This window comes from Melospiza melodia, chromosome 11, assembly GCF_035770615.1.
Source record: "Melospiza melodia melodia isolate bMelMel2 chromosome 11, bMelMel2.pri, whole genome shotgun sequence".
NCBI classification, from domain to species: domain Eukaryota; kingdom Metazoa; phylum Chordata; class Aves; order Passeriformes; family Passerellidae; genus Melospiza; species Melospiza melodia.
The window spans coordinates 29,081,421-29,094,601 of NC_086204.1; the positions used below are offsets into that span (position 1 = coordinate 29,081,421).

The window sequence follows — 13,181 nt, forward strand, 5'->3', positions numbered from 1 at the left end:
GATAATCAGAATACCCAGATGCATCTGTAACTGCAAAAATATAGGCTAGTAGAGACAAACATGCATACTTTTCATTTATATCCTGTAAAATTATTCCATCCAAGCATGTACCATACACAGAAATGCCCGGGTTTTAAAAGCCCCTTGCAATGTGTTCATTCCATTAATTTTTTTGATGCCACAGCTATGCTATGGCATCAACAGGAGTTATTCTCACCCTGTAGACCAAACCAGTCAGTACCACACCATTTCTGCCTGTCCATGGCAGAGGTTTCACCCAGTGATAACTTAACTCTGATTTTCACTGGGAGCCTTTGATGCAGTTCAAGGGCATTGTAACAACTGCAGAATAATTCCAGCGCAGACATAAATACTATTCACCCTTTAAAAAAAATTGAAAGTGAAAGAGAACCACATAAATGTATAACTTTCAAATACCTTTGAAGTCAAGAGAGTGAGGGGAGGAAGAGTTTGAACTCAGAGAACCCCATTCTCTGGTTGTGCCTTGAGTCGTGCGGCACATTTAAAAGATCCATTTGCAATAATCTACTAAAACCAAGGAGTGAAAGACAGAACTCATAAAAAACCTGTAAAAATCCAAATGCTCCAGCTATTACAGATTTCTAAAAATAAAGCAGAGTAGGTTTCAGTAGCAATAATAAGCTGCATCTTGTCTGTATTTCAGCTTTATAAGAAAACTATGGCTGCCTTTTAGTACTCATGGCTCAGAGCAAACCATGGCTGCTTCTGCCTCGACAAAAACCAAACCCCACAAATAAAAGTGAGCTTTCAGCTTGCTGTTGCGTTGCGTTTCATTTGTCCTTTAAGTGTGTCTAGCTGCTTCCGCACCCCCCTTTCACAATGCATAGGCTGTCGTTCCATGACCTAGCATTATTAAATTGCACTTATCAATCATTCTTGCCAGGAATGCCATCGCCAACTACATTAAAGAAGTCAGAGAAGTCTGGTTTCAGCAGTCCCTCGCCTTCGCAGACCTCCTCCCTCGGAACGGCTTTCACACAGCACCATCGACCTGTCATTACAGGACCCAGAGGTGAGGCCTTTCCCGAGAGCCTGGAGGGCAGCCAGGGCCGCTCCAGGAAAGCCGTCGCCGCCTGGGACCGCCCGCGAGGGGCTGCTCCTCACCCTGCAGGCCTTAGGGCTCCACAGGCCGCTTCTCTTAGGCCGGGCCGCCTCCGGGAGAGCTCCCGACGGCCGGCCCAGGTGGAAACGCCGGTTTCGGGGGCCTCGGGGTTTTGTTTGGAAGAGGGTGCGGGGAAAGGGACAGGATGTGTCTTCTGCTCGTGGCCATCCATCACGGTGACTCGGTGCAACTGCTCGAGACAGGGACCCATCCATCACTTGTGACCCACGCCTGCCTTCCAGCTCTGTGGACTTCCTTCTGCCAGTCATTTGTTCTTGTGCTGCTGGTGTCAGTGTGCCTTGTTAGGGGACTCCTTTGAAGTTGGTTCCTGCAATACTTTGGCTGGTTTCCTTCTCAGTACTCTTCCGACTGACTTTCCAAGTAAAAGAGATGTCCTCTGGGTCTAGATGTGTTTATACATTTTTGTTAGAAAGATGCATTTGCATTTAGCCTAGAAAACTAAATGCAACACGGAGTTCACGTTTGAAAAGGAACTCACTTGGGCATAGAAGAGACACAAATGAATGAATCCTCTTACAAACCTCTTTGGAAGACATAAAAATAGGAGTGAATGGTTATGACACGTTTCTTTCTGCTATGAAATTTTGTCTCATTTAGAGAAGATTATTAAGGAATGGGTCGAATGGTGAAGCATAAAAATGCATATTAGCAATTCATCCTAGAAATTATCTGGAAATGTCTCTTTGGCATCAGTGTGGTTTTACTGAGGGCAGCATAAACCAGGAGGAGCCTCTTTGTCTGCACATCCAGGTGATGTGGTGGGAAATGGTGGAGTTGCACAAAGTTGAAGCAAGGTCAGACTTGCACTTCAGGAGGTTTTTGTGCTTTGTTAAATCTGCTTACTGTAGTTTGATTTGTTGTGGTTAATCCATAAAAATTATTCATTACCCTTAGACATGCACCTAGATCCTCAGAAGAAATTTAGGCATCTAAGCTCTACAGAGATTTCCCCTGAAATCTGGATCCGAGCTGTCTGGCAAATATGTCCTCTTTTAAAAGCCTTGATAATTGGTGATACAAGTATGACTAATATGAAGCTTCCATTAACATTCTATTCAGTGCACATCAGCTGACTCCCAATTCCTGTCTTTTAGAAGTTCAGCCTTTTAGATTTCAGTTGTTGATTGATTAGTTAATAGGCCTTTCTTTATTTAGCTGTGTTTTACCTCACACTAATTTTTTAAGATCATTGACTGCCTTTGTCTGCCCCTGTTTAGACCCTCTGTGCTTTGGATTCTTGTGTGGTTGAGAGAGGAAATGTCTCAGTGGTGAGGCCTTGTTTAAATCTCATCTACAGTCTGTTTTCACAAGACTTTTTCTGTGCACTGAGGGATTTCTACTGGCTACGTGAGAAGAACATTCAGTGGGAGCCAGAAAAGCAAATAGAATCATTACAGTCCCACGTTTTGTTTGTTTGGAAGGAGATGTTCTTTACTAACTCCGCAAAGAAGCAACACAGCTTTTAAATTGTCATGGTTCCTAAAAAGTTAACCAAAACTGTTCTTCTGCAACATCATTTAGAGGCATCTTCTATTTTAGAGGCATCTTCTATTTTATGCTCGTTCACAAACAAAGTCTCACTGACTTTCAGGGAAAAAAATCCCTCTGAATCCATCCATGGTTTCTTTAAGTGCCATCATCCTGAAAAAATCTTGTCCCAGACTTCATCCTTTGTTCTTTTGGGACATTTCTCCTCAGTATTCTTCTTCCACAGCACACTGGCTGTGTTTATTTCCCTGCTGCAACAATCGTTCTGTTAGTAAAGGGTGATACACTGAGATGGATTATTTTCTGCAAATCCAGCTTTGTTCTTTATCCCATCGCCTCCGGCGTACTTTAGGGACAGTAAGCAGAAGAGAGAAGCTTTTCAGGTATCAGAAGTGGCAACATAAAGAGTATAATGCTGTGGCATAAGAGGATATAATTGAGAGATTCACTTCCACCAGTAGTGACTGGGAGTTGTGCCTCTGCAGGGAGGATGGCACAGCACACACAGGCTAAATTCCCTCTGGACACAGGTGCATTATGTAAATGGTCAGTGGCAGGTCGTTCCGAGGGGTCTTTGGAAAACAAAGAGCAGGATTTAATCTCCATTGTGCAGTGGGATTTTGGAGGGAGTTGTGAGTAAGTAGGTCACCACCAGAGTAAGCTCCTCAGCCAACACCACGATCACAGGGAGGTTCCATCCCCTTCTCATGTTCGTATGTGCAAGTTTATCACTTGGATGTGTGTATGAGATGCATTTGTAAAGCATGATCAAAATAGACAGCAGAGAAGAAGCTGTAGACTATTCATGGCAGGTGTTGGCATTGACAACCAGCGATTTATAACTTCTCGGGAGTATTCCCGAATCTTTCACATGCTTCCAAGCATCCCTTGGAGCACACTGCACATCTGATGCTGGGGTGTCCCAGGGTACTGAATGCCCTTCCCTGTGGTCCCCACAATGAGTCATTCTGGAAACAAAATTTCCTTGGAGGAGGAGTAAGATCCTTGAGAGGATTTCCTCGCTCTGAGCTGCTCCACCCAACGAGCCAGTTGGAAAACCTCTGCTCTCGTGGAATTGCCTGGATGTGCTGTGCTGTGCAAGGAAGGCTGTGCCCTGGTTCCTGTGAGCTCTGGTGCTGCTGCCAGTGCCCAGCCCAGCTGGGCAGTAGCCAGGAGAGAGGATCCGAGCTGGCTGACCAGCAGACCAGATGTGCAGCGAGTGCTGGCGCAGGGATGCCAATGCTTCAGTGACTCCTCACTACTTCCAACAGATGGTGGCAAGATCCAAGTTTCTTTGGTGATAAGCTAGCAAAGTGATTCATGGAGCCTCACTTGATGATGGCAGTTTTTTGGGCATGACTTTATGAATGCACCATATGTCTTCTCTGGACCAGCGTGGTTAGGATTCAGTGTCTGGCAGATGGTAAATCGATCACCTATAGGGTGGCTTTAGCATCACTATCAGTTTTAGAATTTATTTCAAAGCCTTGAAAATTCAAGCAGCCAGATCTCTCTCCTACTCAGGCATACTTCTGTTACCTGCAAATGAGATTATTTGGTGGTCAGCACAGCTCACCACAGCACTCCAGCACTGCAAAGCCACCGTGGATTGCTGGCATCTCACAAAGCTTCCCAGAGCACTTGAACTCCTCACCAGGCAGTGAAGGATTTAAATACTATGGGTGACAGCAGTATTTACATAAATGGTTTTAGGCTTCCATGTATTGCTCCTTACACTCTGGTGACTTTCTAACTGGAGCTGGCTGAAACGTTAAATTGACCACGATCTTGTAAAGCCAGGATGTACAGCAGCCTGTGCTGCAGAGCATTCAAGCATTCCCATGGAATATGACAGTGTGGATCCTGCAAGCCAAAAAAGCAAGGAAGAAAAGGCAAGGAAAGGAAAAATAAAAACAAAAACAATGAGATGGTATGTTAGGAAGATAAATGAAGGAGAAACACAATTACAAGAAGCAAGAAATACAGCACGAAGGCAAGAACCCAAGGAAGGGAGTGTGTGAGAAGAAGGGATGAAAGTCAACTAGTGCACTGGTTTCCATTAGATTAATTTCCTCCACAATTACCATTGCCACTTAGACTTTCATCAGGACAAGGCCTGCCAGGGAAACGCTGCAGCACAGTACTCTCTGTCCATGCCAAAGTGGCAAAACCTTTATGTCACATATCTGGAAAGATGCTGTGTCCTTCTCTATCAGCATCCTCCTCTGGGTCACCAAAGTCCTGGTTCCTGCTCGCTGTCCTGTCAGCCAGCTCTGAGTGAATCAAAGTGAAGGCTCCTGGTGTACCCTGTACAAAGACATTTTGGGATGTCCCATTCTGTAAGAGCCTCTGTAAGGCTGCTTCTTGGTGCTGTCAGCTGGCACAGTGGGGTCACCTTCCACTTCCCTCTGGATTTTGACAAAAACAAACCCTTTGACGCAGAAAATGATGTCAGGGAGCCAGGAGAGCCACCCCACAAGGGAAAGGAAGCCACGAGCAGCACAGTGCTGACCATCACACGAGTTTGCATGATCCAGTTTACAATGTCACCACAGCTGACTGAGCAGGGGAAGATTTTGAATTTCTGCACTCACTTTGGAGCAACCTGGTGCTGAAGGAAAAGCAGTTTCCCAACAGATGGCCTCAAGGTCAGGCTTTAGCCATGCCACAACCCCAAACTGCTGCAGCCCAGGCAGGGAGGGCAGAGAGGGAGAACCTGCAAAGGGTTAAAGCTCCAGCTAAACAAAAGTCAGCGACCGTGTAATTAAAACTCTACCTTTGTTGTATTGTCAAGAGTTAGCCTGTGACATAGGAAATATTTAAAGGAGCAGGCTGTTGAGCTAATTTGTGTGTGAGTGAACTGCTTAGACAGTCCTATCCTAAATTAACTGTAAGGCCACCCACCGAGCTCGCCTCATAAAGGGCCACGATTGCTCAGCTCCGTTCCGTACAGCCCTTCAATAATTACTAGATAAATGCATAACTAAAACCTCTATTACACTAATAATTTGTACTGAGATAGATGTGTGGGACACCATGCTGGGTTAATTTGTCATCCCTGCAGCAAACTTCTAAAGAGGGCTCTTTTGCAGAGGAGTTGTGTTAATATGTTGCTCCAGTGAGGACATGTTAGAGCAACAAGATGACTTGGTCGCTTAATCTCCTAAAGAGGCAAAATGCCTGGAGGGAGAAGTGCCAGAAAGAAGAAAGGGGGGTGATTAACACAGTGGACCCAGATTTAAACTCATCCTGACAAAAGGAGCTGATCTAACTGAGCAAAAGAATGGGGGGAAAAAAAGGGGGAGTGTTAAAAATACTAATAGGATTTCATGCGTCCCTAAAAAAAAAATATAAAAATAAAGTGCTGCAGGAAGAAAGTATTTTGCCCATGCTTTTCCTGATGCTGTGTTTGGTTCCTTTGCTCTCTTTGATGTATCCATGGAGTTAAACTATATGCTTTAAACAGTGCAGTGAACTATAATATTTTTATCTCTGCTTTATGCTAAATTCTTCTAGCTTCAGACACACACAAAAAGCACATTATTGCTTTAAATATGGAACCCATGTTTAAGCATCAGAGCTCTGGATTTTCAACCTCCTCTATTGACAGAACCATAAATCATGTTAAAGTTAAGTGAATTACTGTAGCGTGGAACTATAGCTTTAACAATGTTTATGTAGTATCAGCTTACCATCTACAGAATGAAAGGGAGGAAAAACACTGATATTAGAAATGGGAATGTGGAGTCCTATTAACTTAACAGCAATATATCACTCCAAAGTCACAGATTCCATTACCATGCCCTTTTTAGTATCAAAGCAGAATTATATCATCACACACATAAAGGTTGTAGTTTTAAAGAGAATTTACATTTCTATTGTAAACTTATCAACTGCATTTCATTATAAGAAAGACATGATATATTCTCCTAGCAGTAGTTTTTATCTTGTGATGAGAATATATGAGAATGCATCGTGTGTATTAAAAGTAATAATAATAATATGCAGAAGTTGACAGCATTTGATGCGAGGCAGGAATTCTACAAATATGGTAAATTAGGGTCTTTTTGACCTCTAGCTGCATTCTTGGAAGGAAGGAGTGCTTTCCATAGGTCTGATTTTTATTTCTGTCCCAATGTAATCAATTCTGTAGCATTCTGGCCTCCCAAAGGCAGCAGAATTCTGACATGTTTTAAAACATTCTGCTCAAAAATAGCTAACTTAACTGGCCCCCTGCCCGTGCCAGAATCTGGAACCAGCGCTCAGTTCAGCTCCACAGGTTTTCCAAAGCAGCCTGTAACACTCAGCAGCCCAGAGTACACCAATAAACCCCGGGCTCAAACACAGCCCTCGGCACATTTTCCTTTTGCTGGGAGCTCCGTGGGCCTTGGCACAATGTGCTCCTGCCTCCCACTTGCTGCTGCACAGCTTCTTGCAGGAGGAGTGTTCTGAACAAAGGGTGTGCAGGTGCCTTGTGCCACTGAGGGCAGCAGCAAAGGGCTGAGGGCCAGCCCTGGGCTGGAGATTCTGGGGCTCTGTTCTTTTCAGCAGTGCTCAGTACACTTGACTTGTGGAGCTGAGAGATGGACAGCCTGAAATTCAGCCCATTTTTGTGATGCTCATGGACAGGAACAGATCCTCCATCCACCCTATCTAGGGTGTCTCGCTACCTCTTGCATTGGTCAGCTGTTTCTGTTATATTTTAAATCTTTCGTCTATGCTTGTCTACAGAATGTGGCAGTGAGAGATACCTAAATTTTACCAATGCTCAGAGGGTAAAGCCCATTTTTGTTCTCCAGCTCCATGATTCCCCAGCCTTGACGCTGTGCAAATGGGAATGTGAGATGGGATCAGTTTGCATTTAGCTCATCCTTGGACATGACAAACATGTTACTAAACAGCCCCTTTGCACCATTATGGGACTTCACAAGTACCTGAGTTTTCCAGGGATGTGAATTCCCTTCCAAGGGCTCATCCCAGGACTGGTCAGTCCTACCCTCAGCAGCTCAGTATTTAAGTATTTGCTCAGGTTTTGCCAACCTGAGCAAGCAAGTCCTCTACTTTTATCACCCAAAAGTCTGTTCCTAATGGGCAGTAAGAAAAATGGGGACTTTCAGAAACCTTTGAAAGTGTTACAGGGAAGCAGCTCCCATTGAAATTCAAAAGCAGTTAATGAATTCTCTCAGGACCTCTGCAAATCCCAGCCCGAGTTTCTTAATTATTTTTTTTTTCTTGTTTGGGTAACTGCTTTCATCACCAAAATCTGTGGGCTTAAAGCTATTGTTTTAGGCTTCCATTCTTTACCTCTTGTATTGTATTATGCACAGAAGTGTAAGTTCCTTTCAACAAATTTGGATTATTGCCAGATCTCCTTATTAAAAAGTCACTCTTCATATTTCCGATAAACACAGCTGTTTCATGGTGTTTGAAAGCATTTCACATCAGCCAGCATGGTGGCTTAGCCAATTAGTCCTCTAATATGGTCAATTTTGAGAATAAGTACCTTTGGGGTACAAAGGGTGGGATCCATCTCGCATAATTTGAACTGGCATCACTGGAATGGCAGCAGAAACTTTGCAGCACACAGGGAGTTAAAGCAACTTATAAGCCTGACGTGGAAGTTGCTAGCAGAACAAACTGTTCTCTAACATTTCCAGGGAAATGACTTTTCAGAAAATACTTTCTTAATTGTAATGAAGCCAATTATAATGGCCTCAAAAACAAGCGGATAAAAAACGATCCCGTTTCATTATGGTTCTAGTGTTACTATTTCTAGGAAGGCTGATCAATGTTTAATGAAGTATTAGTAAACTTAATTATCACTTTCTGGAGGGGGTATCTGAGCGCTGTGCCCAGCTGATGGGCCAGCCCTCGTGCCTGTGAAGGAGCAGTGGTTGTGATTCCCAGCACTTCTCCCTGGAGCACTCCGGGGTGATCACACCTTTTCCTGAGCACCACCAAACCACCCTCTCAAAGACTTCAAAAGGCTTCGGGAAGAAAGGAATTCCATCCAGGGCTGTGGGCTGGAAGGGGCTGGCAGGGCTTTTTTTGGAAGAGGAGATGGAGGGTGGATGGATCAATATGTGGCCCCATGTGTTGGGCTGTGCTGGTGGAAAACCTGTCTGAGCACTGTAGGTGTCCCTTCACCGTGTCAGCAGGCACTCCCCTGGAGCAAGGATCCCAGGGCTCTTTTTTAGGAACCACTCCTTTGTTCCAGGATCCTAAATATCTGAAGGAAACTGTGACCTGTTTCAAATTAACTGATCCTTTATTGTCTCATCACTGCCTCGGACAGAATTTGCAATTTTGGCTCTTCTTCAGAGCCTCGGCCACGTGCAGCGCTCACCTAATCAATGGGGGCAGCTAATTGTACTGGTTACTTGGTTATTGGCCACTACAAACCAAGAAGGGGAAAGGCAAGACAGAGCTGCATAATCAGAATTCAGCATTCTGAAGAATCCTGTGACTTCTGTGCTGCACAGCACCCCGATCTCATAAAACACCGAGGAATCCAGTGTAGCACGCAACAGCTGTACTGCATAATTACTTGGCCCAATAGCAGCAGTTTTAAAATACTGGTATATCTGTTGCAGGCCACCATACATTACCATCTCATTTTCAATAAAAAGTCTGGGATGTTTCAGACCAGCTTCAATGGAATTAGAATCATGTGTGCTTTGAAATATTTATGCTTGCCTTGAGATGGAAGGATAACTCCTGCCTCCAGCCCCTACACAAAATAACAGATTTCATAACGCCAGGGACTCCAACTCCTCCATACCTACAGCAGGTAGAAATGAAGTTCTGATCTTGAGTACACATCTTTTCATAGATTGTAGAAGTCATATTTTATGTCATTTACTGAGGTCAATAATAAAATATAAATGTCACAGGCTGAAAGACGCCAGGAGAAATATGGTTTGGCAGGATGGAGCTGCTTAGGGATACATAAATAATAAGTCAATAAGTAAATAAATAATAGACAAAGACCTATTTTATCTTCCATTTGAGGATCTCAAAGAATTTACAATCTCTGATTGAGACTTGTAATATCCCGTCAGAGGTAATAAGAGCCTCTTCTCTTACACAGGGTAATTTCCATCACTGTAGGTGTGGGTTTAGGAATTAAAGACTTTATCATTTTTATTAAGTCTGAAAATCATGACTGAAAGGGCCCTTGGCCTTTTTAGAGGCAAACAGGGATAATAATGACCTGCTTCATTACCCCTTGTGCTTTCACTGATTAAAAATGCTTGTGAGGGCCCCTATATTTGGAAGCACCGTTGTGTTCTGCACTCAGAACTTGTTGGAGTGGCCAGTTTTGCACTCTCCAGAGTTGCTGACCACAACACAGCCATCAGAGTAATGGTCTGTGTCTGGGCCAGCAGATTTTAGACTTTAACATTTAATTCCCTCTCTCTGGTATCAGGCAGGCACATTTGTAATGTTGATCAGTTTAATAGTGGTGGTTTTTCTCCTCTTATCAAAGAGCCCTTTCTTTTGGCACTTGAGAAATTTGCTGTTTCCTAGTCAAAGGCTGCACAAACAAACCTTTGGAGATCCCTATGGCACTCGTCACTCCTTATGCTAAGGGGAAAACGACCCCTGCACATCAGTGCATGGCACAGGGCTGAGGAATGGTGCCAATTTTCTCGTTTTCCTCCCCCAGCCCTTCCCTGATCAGCAGGAAGCCCTTGGGGATGGGCTGAGGAGCTGGCCAAGGCTCCAGAAGGAGCCACGTTCTCCTTGCAGCACTTTGCCGTGCTGAATTATTGTTGGTCATTTCTGCATTTCTTTGCTTCTCTCTCTCTTTGGGCAGGTCACTGACACACACTCTCCCCTTTCTTTTCTACCCTGACGCGCTGAGGAGGTCAGGACAGCAGAGAAAGGCTTGCTCCTTGCCTGCCACTGCGTATTTCTTTCCTCCTTCTTACAGCAAATCAAATTATTAAATGAAGAGCCATACTTTGGACAAGCTAAATACAATGTTGTCTCAGGCCTAGCTTTGAATTCCCACATGTTCCCTGGATGCAGTTCTTTATTCCTTCTTGTCTGAGATGCATTTCCATCTCCTTTTCACCCAGGAGACAAACAGAAATGAGTTTGTTCATAAAGGACAGTGCAATTGCATAACAATTTCAAAGAGTACTAAAAGAGCTGATACTAAAAGGAAATTATCTTTTTATATTTCAGAAATTCCAATTTATTCCTTACTTAATTAGATGTTTGTCACATAAATGTCCATTTCTCACTTTTATCTGCATCCTTCATATTCCATCTGGCACACAAGGAAAGGGGGAACTACAAAAGCAGATACAAAGAAAGGGAGGAAGACAGAAATAATGTAGGCTAATAAAAATTTTGTTGTAGTCATCAAAATGCTGTCTGGGATCTACCTGAGTGAAGGTGTGTGGGCAGAATGGAGGTGCCAACCTCAGAGCAGCACCACTCAAGGGCTGGGGATTATTTTGGGGTGAGGTGGCTCCTTGGACACCGTTGTAATAATTGTCTCCATGGTGGTCACTCGCAGTCACAAAAGGGAATCTCCCTTTAATTTTGATGCTTCTCTTTTTATTGGGGATATTTTCAGCAGAATAAAAGGGAGCAGAATTAAGGTGGACACAGGGAGCTTTTCATGGCAAGGACAAGGGTGTCACATCCATCCCATACCAGCAGCCCTGGCATGAGTGCAGCTCTCTTTGGTGGTGGTGTCAGAGCAGTAATTCCTGTCCTGTGGTGGAAAGGGATGTGCACAGGAGGGCTGCCCAGCCAGCCCTCAGTGAATGTTTACAGCAAAAGGCAGCAGTTTCCTTGCTGCTGTTTCCGAGTTCACGTTTTATCCACATCCTCAGGCTCTTGAGTTTGCTAATGGTTTAATAATGCTAAAGAAAAAAATAAGTTATTAATAAAGTGTCATGTTATTAAACTGGCAATGAACAAGAGTAAGAAGCAGATTTTAGCTTTTATTTAACTGAAGGTTTTTCATAACATTCATCATGAAATGAATGTTTGCTCATTTGAGTTTGATTTTAGTTAACTTTCCTGCATCTCTCCAATTTTTCCAAATGTGCCAAAGGCTTTTTTTTATTTTTTTCCCCTCTTGTATATTTAAATTATTTCCAAGCCAGCACCTGAGTTTCTGTAGGATTTCCCCTGCCTTGCATAGCATTTATCTGATTGGTCATATGCAGTGTACGAGCACAATCTCTGCACATGGACACCCCTGAAAGACTCCTAGGGAGCAACAAAGACTGTTTGGTGAGAAATAAACAATGATTTACAGATGAGCTGGTGTGCAACCAGATTAATTGGTCATTCTGAAGGAAGAGTGAATCCTCATTTTAAAGGGAGAATTCATGGCACTGCAAGTGGCAGCAGTTGCTGCCTCGTGGCGACAGCTAACAATGGGAAGCTCTGTTGGGTAACAAGAGTCCAACACAATATATTTTGAAGGCCAAGGAACTGGGCAAAGGTGTCACATAATGCAGGAGAGCAAAAGGCTCTGGAGCTGCACTCGTAGTTCTGCTGAAATCAGCTGAGGGTGAAATCGGTCATTGCCAACGGGCTGGTGTACATCACACCTCTGCATCTTCTCTGGAGTGCATTTTCCAGATGGCTTGTTGGCCCATAAATTCACCAAATTAAACTTCATCCCCGAGAGCGAGCTGGGGGCTTGCTGAAGATCTGAGCCCAGCGTTATTCAGGAGAAATGTAAATGTGATTTTCCAAACGATCTCGCCACTTTGTGCATGTTCATTAAACGAAAACACGTTACTTAAAATAAATGTTCCTGAAGTGAGATGGGGGAAAACAGCCCAACAACAAGAAGTGTTAGACTGCTTTTAAATTATCGACCGTTTATACTACAATGTAAAATGGATTCGTATGTGCAAATCCAAGTTACATGAAATGTCAATTAAATCAACCCTAATCTCCCAAATACATTTTTTTATTGCCTGATTGATGAGGGCTGCTCTTAAGGTGATGAATAGTTTTCACAAAGGACTGCTGATTCCTTGCTACGTGTCCACTAAAAACACAGAAAATCCTTCAAAATGTCTGGCTCCGTTTGCTTCCAGGATCTAGATGGAGTGAGTGTAGGACACAATGTGGTCTGATATATTAATTGATGTATAAACAATACTGTACATTTAAAAACAAACCAATAGCAAAGAAAAAAAAAAAAAAAAGCTGCTTAGAACTACAACAGATTTAAACTGTTTTATTTTCCAGAGGCAAAGCTCTATATAACGTCTTTGTTTTCTTTCCTATAGCAAGTCCACATGCAACACCATCGACTCTTCATTTTCCAACATCACCCATTATTCAACAGCCTGGGCCATACTTCTCACACCCAGCAATCCGCTATCATCCTCAGGAGACTCTGAAAGAGTTTGTCCAACTTGTCTGCCCCGACGCTGGTCAGCAGGCTGGACAGGTGGGGTTCCTAAATGTAAGGAAGCCGTTTTTCTTTCTTCAGAAGTGTTTGTCCTTTGTAAAAATTAACCAGGGGGTTAGGGATGGATGG

At 43.5% G+C, this 13,181-nt stretch overlaps 1 protein-coding gene across 12 annotated transcripts in view; it reads left to right on the forward strand.

Moving 5' to 3' along the window:
* NFIA (nuclear factor I A) overlaps window positions 1-13,181 on the forward strand; it is a 248,614-nt gene that overhangs the window by 194,948 nt on the left and 40,485 nt on the right. For 6 of the 12 annotated variants that reach the window (XM_063166224.1, XM_063166225.1, XM_063166222.1 and 3 more), the window contains 2 exons: window positions 926-1,054; window positions 12,928-13,106. In XM_063166224.1, the coding sequence (XP_063022294.1) occupies window positions 926-1,054; window positions 12,928-13,106 (308 nt within the window). The remainder of the gene's footprint in view (window positions 1-925; window positions 1,055-12,927; window positions 13,107-13,181) is intronic. The other 6 variants (XM_063166229.1, XM_063166231.1, XM_063166234.1 and 3 more) reach the window with 3 other exon arrangements.